Genomic DNA, 19,918 nt, shown 5'->3' on the forward strand with positions numbered 1-19,918 from the left:
GCACTGGAAAACAGTTTCAGTTCACAAGTTTCCAACCATTTGGAATGTGTCACCCTTGAACAGTGTTATTTTCCATTGCCACTAAAACACTAAGCACTCCTGGAAAGAAAAACAAAACGATTTTCCCTCTTTCTGACCCTCACTGTTCTGAAAACACTGCTAACTTCTCCACAAGACCATTCTCAATGCTACCACCATCACCTCTTCCTATATCAGCAAAATCACTAGAATCTGCATTGGTTGCTCCTTGATGGAGCATGTCCAGTGTGGGGATGACTAGCAGCAACACTATACACGAGTATGTACAGTGTGTGTTACTGGCTGGCAGCAGCAGCATTCATGGAGTATGTATAGTGTGTGTGTGTGTGTGACTGGCTGGCAGCAACACCATTCGTGGAGTATATGCAGTGTATGACTTGCTGGCACCAACACTTTGCATGAAGTATGTGTGACTGGCTGGCAGCAACATCATTCATAGAATATGTGCAGTGTGACTGGTTGGCAGCAACACGTTACATGAATATATGTAGAGTATAACTAGTTGGCAGCAACACCATTCATGGAGTATGTGTAGAATGCAGTGTGTGGCTAGTTGGTTTCAGTGTCATACACAGAGTATATTTAGGTTGTGCTACTGGCAGCAATACTGTACTTTATGTACTGTATACAGATTTATTTCCTCTGTGCAAATAGAGCATTATACATGGACTGTTAATCAGTGGGGTTCTAAGGTAAAACAGATACACAATTACTTTTCATTATTTCAATACTCAATTTCCATTGGTTATACAGGTTTCCTGATATTTTATCAAACATCTGCACTTTTCTTCTTTATTTATATAGTACTGTATACATAAACCAGCTTGATACATCTTGTTTCTACAGGTTCCTGAAGATGGATTTGAACATATGCCACATAGTGAAGTTATGAGAGCTCTAAGAATTCTTGAGGCAGCTCTCCAACAATTTGAGGTCACTAGATTTTCTATTATGACACAGCTCAAGGTAATATTCTGAATAAGAAAATATTTTCTTAACTTATCTATTTACAAGATTGAAAAATTATTCTCACTAATATCACTCTATTTCTAGACTTCTTAAGAGCGGTTTTATCTAATCTTCCTGTTAAAGCTACCTATATTCTGCATACAGTCATTGGCTATTATAAGTTAGTGTCTAAGTACCACATATAGATTTAAAAATACTGTACTACCATGTACAGTACTGTACTATACTTTTACTTTATTTTGTCTTTTATATATACACTATACCATATGCTGTATAATAAAAGTTCATGTTTAGTCAAAATTAAATATCCAAATTAACCTCCAGAAATTGGAAAATGGTTGTCAAATGCTTTACACAAGCACTAAGGATGCTGCATCATTGTCATGGTGAAATACAATAAAACCTCAATAAAATTAACTTTTATAAAACTAATATCAGAACATCTGACTAGACAAAGGCTTAGTATGTTCACTTAATGGAGTGTCCAATAAAAATAGCAATGCAGTGGACTGAGTCTGCTGTATTGCACCACTGTCTGGTCCAGTCGTACTGTTGATAAAATGGGCCAAGTCTGATTAATTACAGGTTTGTCCAGCCCAGACTTTGTCCGGGACATGTCCATTTTCATTGTTCCTTTTCAACATCAGTTATATACAGTTCAATACAGTGTGGCGAAATGTTTCCACAATAAAGATATCCAAGTGTTGCATGTGTGTATTTTATCAACTTGTCAGTTCTCTGAACCATTTATCTACATTCCTGTCAGACACAGCAACATCTTGGAATCTTGATACAGGGAATTTTTCACTTGCCTAACCTATAAACATGACCTACTTTCACCTGTGGATTTGTCCAAGGTGACAGCCTATGACTGCTTCACCTCATCTGTCTGCAGTATAAGCCCTTTCTTTATGCATATGCTGTATTTTTATCAAGATTGATGGACTGATTACATCGAATCCAAGCTGAGAGGCTGATTACCTCAAACTCCTCTTGATCTTCAACCATTCTTCTTTTTATTAGACTGAGGAAGTCACTGTGTGGTGAAACGTTTCCACAAACAAGATACCCAGGTGTTGCACATATCTAATTTATCAAGTGAAAGAATTTGTGAAGATTTGTTTAACAGATATAACCCCAAGTTGAACTGTCCAACCTCTCCATATCTACTTTCAAGAAATTCAGAAATGGGTCTTTCTGCAAATCCATGTAAGACACTACACTCGACACTTCCACTTTAGTCCTGCCTGCCTGCTATCCAAGACTACCACTGGAAGACTACCTGCCCCTGCTGCCCTCTACATCTCGATGAATGCTTTGCTGGTGGGTTTAGCCCTGGTTCTTTATGACAGAAAGCACTACTCTCATGCAGTATTCTTTGCCTGTCTTCACTTCAAGGCTCACCCTCATGTGGTCTTTTCTGAATTCTGTCACTATCAATGTTATTGCTAAGCAGTATTACTGCTGGAGCTTTACAGCACCTCTGACTCAGGATAAGTTATTCTGGGTCACCACTAGACTACATGGGAATATTGTGCATCTGTAAGCTCTTCTATCCTCCAGGAAAGGCAAGAATAATGACTATACTCTACTGTATTGTACTTTACTTTCAACTCTTCTCTTCATGTACAGGTACAGTTGTATTCTACAGTACCACATTGTAATATTGTACTCTGGCTTATTCTTTGTATGTCAGGTGGTACACCAATAAAGTAAACTAAGTCTGCTTCATTGGGCATTTGTCTATGTATGGTAGTCGATCAAGCGAACTATGTCTGCTGAATCAAAACTTTAAATCTAATGCATTTTTGCTAACGCAGACAACCCCCCCCCTCCCATTAGTCCGGCTTATGGAGGGGGTTTCAGTGTAATATGAAAAATATACAAGGGTCACACTTAGTGTAAATGAAAAGCCTTTGCCAGTAATTTTTCCATTTCTAGAGGGTGTTTTGATACAGTATGGTGTACATATTTTACGGAATGAATAGCATTATTGAACTTGTATATCATCTGACAGGTATTACTAAATAATCTACATACAGGACAAGAGGAGAATCTTGGTGACAATTCTACAATGATAGATGCTATTTCCCAAATTAGTAAGCACAATGGTGTTAAGGTAAGTGCTTGGCAGTTACTAACAGTATTTGTTAATAGTTAGCTCCATTTAATACAGTTTTTTGCAGGTTTCTTTTGAGACATCCTGTATACTAGCATCAGTTTACTCCTAGTTTTCTCTTACCCTTAAGTTCACTTAGCTTCACTTCACTAGGGTATTAATATAGTAGTTAAGCATTCTTCCATATTCATACTATGTACAGTCTCTCCTCACTAAACAGCGTATGTACTTGTTTACCGACGCCTCAAACTTAAAACAGGCTTTCTGACCAGTATGCGTACCTAAATAAAGTATATTAGAGCTTATTTCCTCTATTCTGTTTATTACAATGTACAGTACACTACTGTATAAACATTTAAGAATATACCAGTAATGTTATAAATGGTGCAGAGGTGACATTAAAACAATATCAGAGATGGTTGACACAAACCCACTACCGTTATAGTATGCTCCTCACTTAGCGATGAATTCATTTACCGACACGTTCTTAGGAACGAAGCTCTGTTGTTAAGTGAGGAGAGGCTGTACTTGTATAACAAATCTCTGTCTTCCTATTTTAAAAATATATGATGCACAAAGCCACAATTATAAGTTTTCTTTATCTATTGTCCTTACAAGATGTCCACTTTAGAAAATCCACCATTGTCTACTGACTGTGAAACATTACAGTATTTGTCATAGTTCATTAATTAATATGCTGTAATGTTCAATAGGAAATTCCAAATAATAATGTGGATGAGAAATAGTAAATTGTGGAAATGACAGTGGACATTATTGTACATTCACTTATTGTTTTGAGTGAATTGAAAACTCAAATATTTCATACATAAATTTAGCTTAAACCAAGAGCAGTAGGAAAGAGTTACTTTTGTAATATTAAAATCTTTAAAAGAATGCTATGTAATTTGATGAATACAGCAGCATAAGAAATACTATGTTAACTGGAGGAATATATTAGTGTAGTAAAGATGTAATATAGAGCCTGGTAGTCAAAGAGAAGGCAAGCTTCCATTGGTATTCACAACAAATACCTGGTGCTTATTTTCACACTCATTGTCTTTGGTTTAGCCACTAAAGGATGTGAAAAACTATTGTCTTCATTTAAAAATACCTTTGCCCAAGTGCATTGATTTGTTTTGGATTTTTGTTGCTCCTTAACTGTAAATTTTATTTATGCTGAAGGCAGTTTATTTTATGATTAATTCGTAATTTTTTGAGGGAAATTGTACTTATTATGATACATACACACTGGTAGAAGTGGATATCTATTTGTTATGGATTAGTGGGATTGGTGTTTAATATAATTTTTTTAAGCACACTGGCTATGTCTCACCAAGAAAGGGTGACCCCAAAAAATAAGAAACACCATCACTCACTTTGTTGCTGTCTTTCCAAAGGCATGCCCCTCCAAACTGTTTGCAATATCTTCACCCCTCTTGGAGTGCAGGAACTGTACTTTCCACCTCTGTGACTTACAGGTTTCCTTGAATCCCTTTATAAATGTCCAGACCACCCAACAACCCCTCCTCAGTTCACTGGATAATACTTTTAGTAACCCTATGCCACCTAATCTCCAAACTACGAATGATTTGCATAAAATTCACTCCACACATTGCCCTCAGACATGTTATCTCACTGCCTCCAACCTTCTTCTCAATGCAGCATTTAAAACCCATGCTTCCTACCCCTATAAAAGTAATGGTACAGTACCATTATACTCTGGTGCATTTCCCCATTTGCCTCCATGGATTAGGTTCTTTGTCTCCACAGATGCCTCGATGCATCACCCACCTTTCCTCAGAAACTTGTCTCTCTTTCTCCCCCTCTTCCTCCCTCCATTCATTTCTGGGAAGACCCCTTTCCCTTTTACCTTCCACTGCAGATTTATACACCTTCAACCTATCCTTGTCCATTCTCTCTACATACCCAAACTAGCTCAAAAACCCCACTTCAACTCTCTGAATGTTACATTTGATCACCCTACATTGCTTTTTAAAATTCTATGCTCTAAATTCTCTGCATGATATTCACACTACACATTGCTCTCAAACTTGGTATCTCTGCTGCTTCTAACCTCCCTTTGTAGCATTAAAAACCCATGCCATGCATCCATATAAAAGTGTTGGTACACATGAGTGGACATGCTGCTAATATGCCCACTCAGTCATCTAAATATAGCCGCCACTTCCATACTCCCTCCCTCCCTCCCTCCAATCTGATGTTCAGTCTATCAATGCCTAGACTTTGATACCCTCATTACCTTGCTCTTCTCTCTCTTCACTTTAAATTTCCTTCTTTTTACTTACCCTCCCAAATTCATTCACAACCTTAGTAATTTGCCTTCAGAATCCCCTAAAAGAACCATCATCAGCCAAGTGTAAGTGGGATAACTCCCACTTTGATGAGTCAGTTGTGTAATAGAACATAACATCTATATTTTCATTTCCAAAGTGCGTGTTATTTGTGAATACTTAAAAGTTCTTTACTGTGTAGTAAACAGTGTACCATAATAGGTTACAGTGTATTGTTATATATTCAAAATAGCTTAAGCCATTTTAAATTTATAAAAATGTATGCTTATGGTAAATTAACCTGTTCACTATCTTGTATGTAGACAGTGAATGAGCTCAGGGAGCTCAGCTCCCTCTGATGAGCTGTGAGCAGTAAATTTTGTCTTAGACTTATATAAAAGTGAGTGTGCATGGTATAAAAGAAAAAATCCTCCCCAATACATTGCAGGATGTTATTGCTTGTATATCTGATTGCAAATATAATAGATACTTTTGTATTTTGGACTTTTTTTCATTGTCTTTATTATTCATTATAGACACTGGTATCTCTGCTAATGTTACCGGATCTTGGAGGACGGTGTTGTGATCTAGAGAGATGTGACCATTCTATCAGTGTTGGCAGCCTTCAAGCAGCAACGCTTAATATTCTCAAAAAACTCACGACACTGGTAAGGTTCTCTTTTTTTAGTATCTGGCCTGCAGGATGCTTGATGTCAGTGCTTGTGTTTCCTGCAGTCTGGAAGGAAGAGAAGATAGAAAATAATGATAAAGTAATTACTGCAATAAAATAATTGAGATAATATTAGTACAGTACTGTAATAATTTTTAATAGTATTGCTCATAAAGTAGCATTCTCCATAAATATCATTTAGTCAATAATTATTATATTTCATTTTTTTTTTTTTTTTAATTTCTGAGAATATCAATATTGCACTGCATTAGTTGGTGTCCAGATGTTCCATTAAGCCATTTAAAATATTAAAGAAAAAATCCAATAGAATTATTCCTGGTAATCAAAATGTAATGTCCACACAGAAGGAATGTAAGATTGAGTGAAATCAATGTTTGACTGTATTGGGCAAATGTAGAAAAATGGGTTTTGGTATATGGTGTAACTAAATTTGGCTAAGTTTTGTGGAATGCATCTTATTTGTTAAGTGGCAAACACCTGGATCAGTCTGTTTTTAAATATCCTTTTAAAAATGAAGTAAATATTGAAGCTAGAAAACACACGAGATCTTTTACTGTTTGCATTGAATTGCTAAAGCATATACCATTAAACATGGTCTTAGGTTACATTATTAGGAAGATATTTGAAGGTAGGACAGTTCCTCAAGCTTGTTCAGGCTATGCTGGTTCAGGAAAGTTGTGATGGTTATGTAGGCTTACTGGCCAGAAGTAGCAGTAACCTGGCCGATCATGCAGTCACTAAACAATTGGCAAGCCATTGGCTTACTTTCAGAAAGAGTACTAAATATAGTTTTTAGGTAGATACTTTTCAAATAATAGCAAATTATATGTCCTTGCTTATACAATGCCGTGTATGGCAAGATTAGCAATAATGGGATGCATATTTTTGAGCAGGTATGTTGTCTGAACTGCTGTGCCTCCGTGGCATGTATTTTTTAAGAAAGTATGCTGTTTAAACCACTGTGCCTCAATTTCTGTCTTTAATACTCATTGCCAGGATACCTCCATTGGAAGCCAACTAAGCGACAGTGATGAAGTACTACAAATTCTTTTCTCAATGATGTCCGACTCTGAGACATACACCAAAGCCATTACACTTATTGAACATCTCCTCATACTGAGAAAAAGCACTCTACAACTCGATACAATACGTAAGTTGAGTAGGAAGTATTATACATTAGTAAGAAATTTTATTGTTGAGGAAAAATGCAGAGTATGCAAGTCCATGACTCCTTAAGATTACAGGAGTGTACTACAGTAGTATGTCTGTTCATTCAATGGATTAAATGAATGAGTGAGTGTGTATGAGAGTAAGTTGAGGGTAGGAAAAGGAAAAGAACGGTAAGATGTACAGGTACTGCAAGTGTGAAATACTGATGAATGCAGGTGGGTACTGTATGAGAAGTGACAGTGAACATACTCTAAGTACTTTGTTAGTTGGAAAAAATGCTCAGATCTTATTCATGACAGCTCATTTGGTGTAATTTTACATGTTTGTAATATGGGTAAAATAATTATGTGCGTGTTTCATTAAAGTATGGTGTTATGGTAATAGCTTCTTGCGTGTCTGTAATGGGATGGCCCATGATTATAGGTACAGTGGAACCTCAAAAATCGAACTGCTCCCAACACAACCAATTATGTAAGTGTATTTTTTTAAGTGCTTTTATAAGTGTATTTTTGAGGGTCTGAAATGGACTAATCTAATTTACATTATTCTTGATGGGAATAAATTCATTCGGTAAGGGCACTCGAACAGCCTTCTGGACCGAAGAAAGTTCGATATTTGAGGTTCCACTGTAAACTTATTTTAAATGTACCACTCCTTATGACTACTCTTGTTCCACTTCAGAATGTCTGCTAACTAATAGTAATAATAATAATTTGGGATTTTATTATTCCTGAGTGCTTGTTCTTTTAAGAAATTCACAGGTGCTTGCACACCTAACCATAAATGCAACAACAATAATGAAAAAAGACTCAAGTATATATTCAAGAGGGACAGTATGAGCAGGATCATAAGCTCTAGAAAAGAAATGTGCTTTCAACTCTTAACAGACACTGGCAGCCTGTTGAACAGTCTGGGACCTACAAAAGAAAAGGCTCTTTCTGCGAATGATTTCTCCCCAACAGCCAGGGCCGCAGTAAGGCATGGGCTTTAGGGGCTGCAGCTCAGTGGCCTCCTCCAGCTGGAAGGCCTCCAGAGATTAAGTGAAAAGCGTTCACAATTTCTTTCCAAGAAATTACACAAAGCAAATGTTTGAATTTTAATTGTTATTAACCTTTTAAAAATAATTTTAGTATTTATTTACCTTTTTTCCTTTTGACAATATGACTGGGGGCCCCTCACAATACTGTAGCCCAGGGGCCTACAAAATCTTAATGCAGTTCTACCAATAGCACAAGGTTCAGTCAGTTGAAAAGGGTTTATGGCAATTCACAGAAACATTTCTGAGCCTGATGTTAAAGGTACAAGTGTATAGCAAGCTACTTGGACACATTAAACTTAATAGCTTTAAAAAGTAAATATGCAGAGCTTAAATAAAGTTCTTTCTTTGATAGGTAGTTATTGCAGCTTGTATTACTAGGTACTAGTGGGAACCTCAGCTGGGAGCAAAAGTATCAGTCTTGCAGCACAATTCAGTACAGGCTGAAGTCTTTTTAGCAAGTAGTTAGTCAAACCCACTAACAAACTTAATTACAAAAATCTATATGAGAGGAAACAAATACATGGATAAAACCTAATAATCTGCTTAAGATATTTTCTGACTGCATAGACACTGCAAATAGAATTTCAAGAATTAACAGTGTTTGTTGATGTGTTCAACTAATGACAATGAAGAGTCCAGGTATACACTCAGTGTCCTCACTGATTCTATAGGCTGCAAACTGTTAGGGCCAAAATATTCAGTCTGTACTTCACTCTGTGGTTTTCCTAACAAGCAGCAGGCACCAGAAAAGGTGTGTGGGGAGAAAGATGGGCTAGAGAGAGTAGGTAATGAATTTATCAGAGGTATGGAGTAGATTCAAGATTACAGTAGTAAGACTGTGCAGCACAAGTTTGTGGGTATAAGAGGGTGGGTGCTGGAGGAAAGAGGAGCGATTGGTGGAATGATGGGATAAGGAAGATGTGAAAGGTTTTTACAATGTAGAAGTGATTTACCTAGGGTAGAATATATGAAGAGTAATTTCTTGCATTGGGCAGGGAGGTATACTGTCATATAGGAGTGAGGGGGAGCCAGATGTAAGCAAGGGGAAAAGTGCATGAAACAGTGGCTCGAATGAAAGGGGATAAAACAACTGGGATAGATGGGATTAAGATAAAAATTTTAAAAGCAGGTGGGGATATAATTTTTGAGTGGTTGGTACATTTGTTCATATGCATGTGATGGGGGAAAATGCCTGGGAATTGGCAGAGAAGATTAAAAAAAAAAAAAAAAAAAAAAATTGGCAGAGAGCATGTATAAGGGTAAAGGGAATTAAAGAGAATTTAAGAATTATAAAGGAAAAAGCCAGTAGTGTGTTGTACAATTATGATTGAGTAGTGCATTGAGGTTTCTGTAGATACAAAGAATGTTTTCCATTGAGGCAATGGATATGGGTGTGAAGCATGGGCTATTAAACATTGCAGTGTGGAAGAGGCTGGAGGCGGTTAAGGAGTCATGTCTGAAGGCAATGTGTGGTGTAAATATTATGCAAAGAATTTGTTGTTTGGAGATTAGGAGGTGTGGAGTTACAAAAAGTATTATTCGGAGGGATGAGGAGGGGTTATTGAGGTGATCTGGACATTTAGAGAAGATAGAACAAAATAGGATGACTTGGAGGTGTAGTGGCAGGAAGGAGGGAAAGGGGTCATCCTAAGAAAGGTTGGAGGGAGAGGATAAAGGAGGTTTTGTATGCGAGGAGCTTGCACATCCGACAGCCTTGTTTGAGTGTGTTTAGATAGGAGTGAGTGGAAGCAAGTTCTTTTTATGTCTTGACATGCTATTGGGGTGTTAGTGAGGTAAGGTAACATTTATGAAGGGATTCAGGAAAACCAGTTAGCCAAACTTTAGTCCTGGAGGGGGATATTGCAGCTTGGAGGGGGCATCTGAACTGTAGTGTCAGTTCACCTCTAGCAAGACAGTTATGGAGTGATTGACGGTGCAAAAGTTTTTTTTTTTTTTTTCAAGTCACTCTACAGCTGGTGTATTAAAAATTTTTTTTTTTACTTTGGTTGAAGAGTAATTTGTTTCCATTTTTTCACTTGAAAATGGAGATAATAGGATTGTAATGTTCATAGAATGCAGTAAAGTGATAGTACTGTGAGTGTGAATTAATAGTTTACCATTGTGGCATTTATGCAGTTCACAAATGCATTTAAATGCATTTAAAAAAAGTTGGAACTAACTATTAGTTTATAATTCCCTCAAATTGATGTATACCTCTATATATTATCTTTAAAAGCTGCATAAATAGTGTTAGAAATATGCTGTTATTCCTGTGTGTTCCAGCTGGGCTGGAGAGACTCATTGGCCAGTTGGACGGAGAATACCTGGCCAATTTTTGCAGTATACTTGCAGTCACCATTTCAGATCTCGACGTTTATGAAAATAAAACTTTACGTAAGTAACATTGCCATGAGATTTTTGTTGTGCAGTACACGTGGTTTATTTTTATTGAAGGTTGACATTGAAAGTTTGTGTTCCCTGTATAGAGTAATATGACTGTTTGTTGGTCCATAGTCACTTGCATTGCTTCAAACATTATTTTGTAATTATAATTTAGAGAGGATGGAACAAAGTAGAATGACTTGGAAAGCATATAAATCTGTAGTGGAAGAAAGGCAGGATAGGGGTTGTCCTAGGAAAGGTTGGAGGGAGGGGGTAAAGGAGGTTTTGTGAGTGAGTGGCTTGGACTTCAGCAAGTGTGCGTGAACGTGTTAGATAGGAGTGAATGGAGATGAATGTTTCTTGGGACCTGATGAGCTGTTGGAGTGTGAGCAGGGTAATATTTGTGAAGGGATTCAGGGAAACCGGTTAGCCGGACTTGAGTCCTGGAGGTGGGAAGTACAATGCCTGCACTTTAAAGGAGGGGTTTGGGATATTGGCTGTTTAGATTGACATCTAAACTGTTGTATCTGAGCACCTCTGTAAGAACTGATTGTGTGTGAATGATGATGAAAGTTTTTTCTTTTTGGGGTTTTTCTTTCTTTTTGGGTCACCCTGCCTCGGTGGTAAATGGCTGACGTGTTAAAAAAAATTATTGTTTTATAATATTTTTATTTTTTATTTATTATTTGTGAAAAATAAAGCCTTGAACTTTAAAGGAAGATCCAAGTTTTATTCCTTTGTGAAAATGAAGGATAGAAAATACAGTGGACCCCCGCATAACGATGGCATCACATAGCGATTAATCCGCATACCACTTGCTTTAATCGCAAAAATTTTGCCTCACATACCGCTTAAAAACCCGCTCACCGATTTTCGTCCGAGACGCGTCCAATGTGCGGCCTGAGCCACGCTCACATGTTCCGCCGGTGGCATTGTTTACCAGCCAGCCTCCGCGGTAACATCCAAGCATACAATCGGAATATTTCGTATTATTACAGTGTTTTCGGTGCTTTTTCTGGAAAATAAGTGACCATGGGCCCCAAGAAAGCTTCTAGTGCCAACCCTACAGCAATAAGGGTGAGAATTACAATAGAGATGAAGAAAAAGATCATTGATAAGTATGAAAGTGGAGTGCGTGTCTCCGAGCCGGCCAGGTTGTATAATAAACCCCAATCAACCATCGCTACTATTGGTGGTACAGCTGCTGCTGCTGCTGCTGCACTGTCAGCTGCTGCTGCTGCTGTAGCATCGTCTGCTGCTGCTGCTGCTGTAGCATCGTCTGCTGCTGCTGCTGCTGTAGCATCGTCTGCTGCTGCTGTAACATCGTCTGTTGCTGCTGTAGCATCGTCTGCTGCTGCTGTAGCATCGTCTGTTGCTGCTGTACCACCGTCAGCTGCTGCTGCTGCTGTAGCATCGTCTGCTGCTGCTGTAGCATCGTCTGCTGCTGCTGCTGCTGTAGCATCGTCTGCTGCTGCTGTAGCATCGTCTGCTGCTGCTGTAACATCGTCTGTTGCTGCTGTAGCATCGTCTGCTGCTGCTGTAGCATCGTCTGTTGCTGCTGTACCACCGTCAGCTGCTGCTGCTGCAGCATCGTCTGCTGCTGCTGTAGCATCGTCTGTTGCTGCTGTAGCATCGTCTGCTGCTGCTGTAGCATCGTCTGTTGCTGCTGTACCACCGTCAGCTGCTGCTGCTGCTGTAGCACCGTTGTTGGTGTGGCTTATTGAGAATACCAAGAAACAATTAACCCCAGAGGATTTGCCACCCAGGATAACCCAAAAAAGTCAGTGTCATCGAAGACTGTCTAACTTATTTCCATTGGGGTCCTTAATCTTGTCTCCCAGGATGCAACCCACACAAGTCGACTAACACCCAGGTGAACAGGGAAAAATGCCTGGAACTAGTGCTCATATTGGTGAATTTAAAGCCAGCAAAGGTTGGTTTGAGAGATTTAAGAATCGTAGTGGCATACACAGTGTGATAAGGCCTGTTCTGGAAGAAAATGCCAAACAGGACCTACAGTACTCAGGAGGAAAAGGCACTCCCAGGACACAGTGTCTCATCAGTCATTGCTGCATCTTCAATAAAGGTAAGTGTCATTTATTCTTCATTTAGTAGACTAGTACATGCACAATATATACTGTGCATGTACTACTCTACTATTGTGCATGTATCCTTCTCTTTGTGTGTAGGAAAATGTATATTTCATGTGGTAAAAATTTTTTTTTCATACTTTTGGGTGTCTTGCACGGATTAATTTTATTTCCATTATTTCTTATGGGGAAAATTCATTCACATACCGATTATTTCGCATAACAATTACCCCTCTTGCACGGATTAAAATCGTTATGCGGGGGTCCACTGTAAAGGTGTTATTGTACCTAAGAATAATCAAGAGGGAATAAAGTAAAGGTGTTGTAAAACAATACCCACTCAAAGAATAAAAACTCAGACATGAAAGATAATTCTAAATTCAAAACAAGAGATAATGTTGAATATAGAGTCATGATTCTCAGCACTGTGTGTTCTTCAGCAAGTAAACTAGTAGTAGTAGTAAAGCATCCAGCAAGGGGGTTATAATACTCTAATTCACAGGTGACCATCCCGTCGAGTATAAGAGGTAGGATGGAGCTGAAGTAGTCCAGGGGATCAAGGTGGAGACAGGGAAAGTCAGCATTTAAATCTCAGGTGTCAGACAGCCTCACATTCCAAAGCTGATAGTTTTTAACTTAAGAAGGGAGTGAGCATTGCATGTTGAGTAGTAGAGGTAAAGGTAAAGATGGGGGACAGGCTGAATTCTACTCACCCAGGAGTGAGGCCACTAATATGACAGGGTTGACAGCTGACACATTTCAGACACATTTTACACTTTCATTAATAATGAGGTGATTCACAAATGTTAGGAGAAGGCTGGCTCACACAGACAGATGAAGAACATGAGACTTGTAGAATATAATTATGAGCACCCTCTTGGTCTGGTGAGTGTTTCTTTTTATGGGTCACCCTACCTTGGGATATGGCTGGTGTGGTTAAAAGCAAAACAAAGAAAAATTTTGAGCCATTAAAAGAACATATTTTGTCCTTTATAGGGGGGATATACTAAAAATTTTTTTTTTTTTTTAGCTTGATCTACAGACCTTGACATTATTGGTTTTATGTGCTACTTTCAATTCTCAATATTATTCAGATTAATGATGTATAGAATAGTATATTCCTAGGTAATAAGTTGGTAGACAGCAACCACCCAGGGATATACTACTGTCTTGCCAAAAGAGTGTGAAATGGAAACCTGTAATTGTTTTACACGATTGTAGTATTGCTGGTGTTTTTTTTTTTTTTTTGTCTCATACCTGGTATCCCACATGGTTATATCTTGCTACTTGTACTTGCACTTAGGTCACACTACACATGCATGTACATGCATATACATATATAGATACCCATCTGGGTTTTCATCTGTTGTCATAATATTTGTTCTTGTTTATTTCCTCTTAACTCCATGGGGAATTGAAACAGAATTCTTCCTCCATAAGTTATATATGTCATAAGAGGTGATTAAAATGCTGGGAGCAAGAGGCTAGTAACTCCTTCTCCTGTATATGTTGCTATATTTAAAAAGAGAAACTTTCATTTTTGTTTTTAGGTCACCTACCTGGGTGGGATATGGTTGGTTTGTTAAAAAAAAAATGAATAGTATATTGTTATCAGTGGAATGAATTACTAGTGTAGTACAGCCATCTTAGCACTGAGTATTTATATTTATTTTGTATGTTCCATAATTAGATTGTTTCCTGATGAGTTAAATTTTGTTAGATATTGACTTCACTTTTTATCAGTCAGTGCTTTAGTCTACTTTGTCCATATAATAAATGATGTTTGTGCCACTGTTATTCTTGTAAAGCTTTTAAGTTAAGTTATTATAAAGGGAAACACCATTTTATGATTAGTTATATGAAGTTTCTATCTACAGTATATGAACAAAGTAAACTTCGCAGCAATATTAAGAGCCTCTCACCTCTACGTGACATCAATCAGGAGTACATTCTTAGCATCCCAGAATTCCTCCCTCGTTTGGTTAATTTTGCAACAAAACTACCATGTAAGTATTTTGTGAGACTTATTCTGGATTTAATTAAAAGTGTCCTTTTTTTTTTTTTTTTTTTTTGTAGTTATAAAATGTTTAAGGATTTTCTATAGTAGAATTGATGCATGTATGAGAGTTAGAGAAAATAAAATTAGAGAAAATAAAAATTACAGTATTTTATTTTTTATCAATTGCTCTGATAATTATTAGAGTATTGGTGATTCTGTGGCCGCCATAAGCAAAAAGAGAGAGAGAGAGAGAGAGAGAGAGAGAGAGAGGTGTGATCAGTTTTATGGTAAAATGCAAGCACAGTATAGTATTACAATAGGAATAGAATACAGTACCATTCTTTGCATGTGTGCTACTAATGATTGATGTCTTATAAACATTTTGATCATTCCTTTTAGTAAACATGCACAATAGGCACATTTAACAAAATTATGGGAAAGTTTATATAATAATTTTAGATACAAGTTCTTGATAGAATTTATTGGAAGTCAGATGTGATTTAACCCCATAAATGTGGTATACTTCAAAAATAAAATTCTTGTGTGCTGGGAATGGGGGATGGGGATTAAAAAAACTTCGTTTGAAAAGTACATTTGCAAACTGTTGGCAGTGTTGATGCTAAAGTGCCGATTATTTTTTTCCAGTTTCTGGTTTTTCCAAGCTAAATAGTGTGATTTCATTTTTTATTGCACTTGTTAACACTGAGTACCACATTTTGCAATGGAAATATCCTGATTTCAAGCAAAAATAATACTGTACCATAAATAGCTCAGGAAGCACACTGCACCATAATAATAATGCAGTATCAATATTTGCTGTATATCTGTACAAAATCATGGTCTGTCTTGCATTTAATTATTGTTATACAACACTGTTCACATTTTTATTGCTGTATTAGAACTTTTTCAAGGTATGTTATTCGCAAGCCACACTGCAATACTACTAAACTTAGAGATGTATCTATTCGCTTGCTTTACTTTCTAGTTGTGTGCTGACTTACATAGCATTGTTTCTATGCCTTTTCCTCCTCCTGTGTAGCAAGAATAATGTCAGGAAAGTGTGCACTTCATTTCAACCAAAATGGATCACTTACACGGTGACATGTTGACAGCCTTAACCTGTTATCTGTCTTATGATAGATGGAAATCAGCCAGCTTGGATTTGTCCTGTTTTCACATGAAGCATATTGCATGCATTTAGCACTGCAACATCCAGTAGATGAAAAAGCAATTTCATGTATCACTTGCAGCTCCTCCTGATGCATTCCACAGACCCAGTTTGCATGTCAGAATTGTCTACCAAATGCATGTTGGTATTATTGTCAATGGTTGCATGGGATTTCACAATAGGTTCATTTGTTTGCCAGTCAGCCTTTCCAGTTTCCTTCATTTGATGACCATGTATAGGTATCAGATGCATTGAAATGGCAGTCATTGGTATGAAATACTTGGACTTCACTGGTACCCAGGGCTCTCGTGAGCGACAGCATGTTTTTTATTTCTTCTCACTGTTCCACTTACGTCAGTATTGTTCATGTTGAGGAAATCACAGTGAGAAGGGCTTGTGTACCAATTCTTCTTCTTTCAACGCACCAGCTGTATCCCACCAAAGCAGGGTGGCCCAAAAAGAAAAACAAAAGTTTGTCTATATAAATTTAGTATGTAAGCAGGAGAAGGGGTTACTAGCCCCTTGCTCCTGGCATTTTAGTCGCCTCTCACGACACACATGGGTTACGGAGGAAGATTTCTGTTCCACTTCCCCATTGTGTACCAATTATCTTTGAATAAACCATGGATAGGGTGGAGTGTGAACCCATGGCAAGCAAATCCTAAAATTCACAAACTAGTGAACTGATGTGGTTCCATCATATTCCTCACTGCACCAGAGAGTCCTAGCAGTGACAGAAAGTGATCAGTGGGCATGTTTTCACCAAAAGCTGGTGTTGCTCCAAGTCTATATGTACCCCAAAACTTAGATATATTATTCTTGTGATTGTATGGCATCAGCATTTATGAAAGTGTGTATGGCATCAGATAAAGCTCTGCAGCAATCATGACCTTTTATTGAAACATAAGAGTTGGTCACCATATACTTGCAATAGTTATTTGTTTGAACAACGATAATATTCATTAGTGTGTCATCAAAGAATAACTAAAAGTAGTCAAGTTTATTGGAATCATCTGTTATGCGGCAATTTGGCTAAATTCCTTTTTTTTTTTTTTTCCTCAACATGTTGGTTGTCTCCCACCACTGAGGCAGGGTGACCCCCCCCCCAAAAAAAAAAAAATTTACCATCTTTCACCATTGTTCACACATAATCACTGTCTTTGTAGAGGTACACAGATATGACAGTCAATATATCACTCTAAATAGCCAATATTCCAAACCCCTCCTTTAAAGTGCAGGCATTGTATTTCCCACCTACAGGATTCAAGTCTGGCCAACCGGTTTCTCTGAATCCCTTCATAAAATACTACCCTGCTCACACTCCAACAGTTCATCTCCATTCACTCCTATCTAATACACTCGCATGCCTTCGGTATGACCGTGTCCCTTACACACAAAACCTCTTTTACCCCTTCCCTCCATCCTTTCCTAGGACGACCCCTAATCATCCTCCCCTCCGCTATAGATTTATGCACCTTCCAAGTCATCCTGTTTTGCTCCATCTCTCTAACCACCTCAACCTCTGCTCATCCCTCACAATAATACTTCTAGTAACTCCACACCTCTTCCTAACTTCCACACTATGAATTCTTTGCATAATATTTGCACCACACATTGCCCTTAGACACGACATCACTGCCTCCAACTTCCTTGCTGCAGCATTTGCAACCCATGCTTCACACCCATATAAGAGTGTTAGGGCCACTGTACTCTCATACATTGCCTTCTTTACCTCCACAGTTCTGTGGTATACCTCGTCTTTCATTAACCCATCCGCTGACAAATCTACTCAGAATATCTGAACACATTCACTTCTTCCATACTCCCTCCCTCCAATGTGATATTCAGTTTTTCTTCACGTAACTCATTTGGTACCCTCATCACTTTACTTGTATCTATGTTCACTTTCAGCTTTCTTCCTATTTTTTTTTTTTTTTCTCTCAACAAGTCGGCCATCTCCCACCGAGGCAGGGTGACCCAAAAAAGAAAGAAAATCCCCAAAAAGAAAATACTTTCATCATCATTCAACACTTTCACCTCACTCACACATAATCACTGTTTTTGCAGAGGTGCTCAGAACACAACAGTTTAGAAGCATATATGTATAAAGATACACAACATATCCCTCCAAACTGCTAATATCCCGAAGCCTCTCCTTTAGAGTGCAGGCATTGTACTTTCCATTTCCAGGACTCAGGTCCGGCTATATAAAAATAACCGGTTTCCCTGAATCACTTCACTAAATATTACCCTGCTCACACTCCAACAGATCATCAGGTCCCAAATACCATTCGTCTCCATTCACTCCTATCGAACACCCTCATGCACGCCTGCTGGAAGTCCAAGCCCCTCGCCCACAAAACCTTCTTTACCCCCTCCCTCCAATCTTTTCGAGGACAACCCCTACCCCCCCCTTCCTTTCCCTACAGATTTATATGCTCTCCAAGTCATTCTACTTTGATCCATTCTCCCTAAAACGATTACAGGCTTTCGTTTTACACTCACTTGGCAGGACGGTAGTACCTTCCTGGGCGGTTGCTGTCTACCAACCTACTACCTACTACAGTATTACTATTACTACCTACCTATTACTGTCATCAAATTGTAAAATATTTGACACAAATGAAGTACTTATCTGCCTGTTCCACACCCTATTGGTCTTTGGGCACAAATACGTAATGGTAGTGGTAGCTGGTAGTGGTGTTGCTGCTGGTGGCATTGTTACAGCTGGTGTTGCCACTGCTGGTGTTGTCATGAGTGTTGTCATAGATGAGGTTGTCAAAGGTGTTTGTGTTGGCACAGCTGGTTCTGTTTTCACTGTTATACTTTCACAGCTGGTGTTGGTGCTGCATGTTCCAAATACCAATGAAAGCACCATCAATGTCTTGTTGAAAATTATATAAAATACCGACAAATTGAAGATTGAGACACATTTGCAACAGTTGGGTATCTTTATTGATAAAACATTTTGTCTACACATCACTTTTCTTCAGTCGAACACAGAGGGAGCAGGTGTGGTAGTGAAATAAAAATGACGACGCACATGTGTCTTAATCTTCAACTTGTCGGTATTTTATACCATTTTAGCATAGCTGTCAGACACTGCAGCGCAACAGTATTTTGGTACAGAGGGCATCTTCCCCTGAGAAGAGTTGGATTCCAGAGGGACCTGCCTTCTTTCTTCTGCCATTGAATCCCATTCCCTGCAACATCTTCAAGATCTTCCACCTAACTTTCGACAGTATTTAAGACTCCATTCTTATGCTTCAGCTTTATATCATTCCAGACCATGGAGCTGAATTCTTTCTCTAGGCTGAGGGACTGACCACCTCAAATACTTTTTCTCCAAGGACTTATTACATCATTATTTCACTACTACACCTGCTCCCTCTGTATTTGACTGAAGAAGCCTATTGTGTAGGTAAAACATTTCATCAATAAAGATACCCAACTGTTGCACATGCGTCTTAATCTCTACCATCAGTGTCACAATCACTATATCTCCTTCAACAATATCATACTGTCAAAGTGTCTTACCATAGAACAATTAAGCATCACACAATGGAAATCCAGACTCAGTGTTATGCCACACCAGTGTTTGTTTCAAGGGAGAATATTCTGCATCACTCTCCTCTTTATACATTATTCCTCTCCATAGTCTTTGCCCAAATCACACCAGGCACTGTCCAGTTTTGGGGTAAATATTATGTATAATAATGTTTCAGAGTTCAGTCAGTATGTGTTTTCATATTTCAGCCATTTTAACCTTATCTCTAATGCATTGCTTCTCACGAATATTCGTTTGAGATGAGAAGAGGGGTAACTCCCAGCTCTTTCAGTTTTTCCGTAACCACTCGCAGGGCAATTCACATTTCAGGAGGAAATGAGCTCTGCCTAATAATATGATGCTTCATTTTGTATCGCAAGTACGTCTATCAAGAATAAATACCAGGAAATTGCT

At 38.2% G+C, this 19,918-nt stretch overlaps 1 protein-coding gene across 1 annotated transcript in view; it reads left to right on the forward strand.

Annotated features, from left to right (window-relative positions):
* The window catches only part of LOC128693322 (short transient receptor potential channel 4-associated protein), a 123,745-nt gene that overhangs the window by 7,380 nt on the left and 96,447 nt on the right, over positions 1-19,918 (forward strand). Inside the window, exons 2-7 of the mRNA XM_053782944.2 lie at positions 886-1,005; positions 3,026-3,127; positions 5,955-6,086; positions 7,106-7,259; positions 10,602-10,712; positions 14,668-14,796. Coding sequence (XP_053638919.2) covers positions 886-1,005; positions 3,026-3,127; positions 5,955-6,086; positions 7,106-7,259; positions 10,602-10,712; positions 14,668-14,796 — 748 coding nt within the window. The remainder of the gene's footprint in view (positions 1-885; positions 1,006-3,025; positions 3,128-5,954; positions 6,087-7,105; positions 7,260-10,601; positions 10,713-14,667; positions 14,797-19,918) is intronic.

Source organism: Cherax quadricarinatus, chromosome 28 (assembly GCF_038502225.1).
Source record: "Cherax quadricarinatus isolate ZL_2023a chromosome 28, ASM3850222v1, whole genome shotgun sequence".
NCBI classification, from domain to species: Eukaryota; Metazoa; Arthropoda; class Malacostraca; order Decapoda; family Parastacidae; genus Cherax; species Cherax quadricarinatus.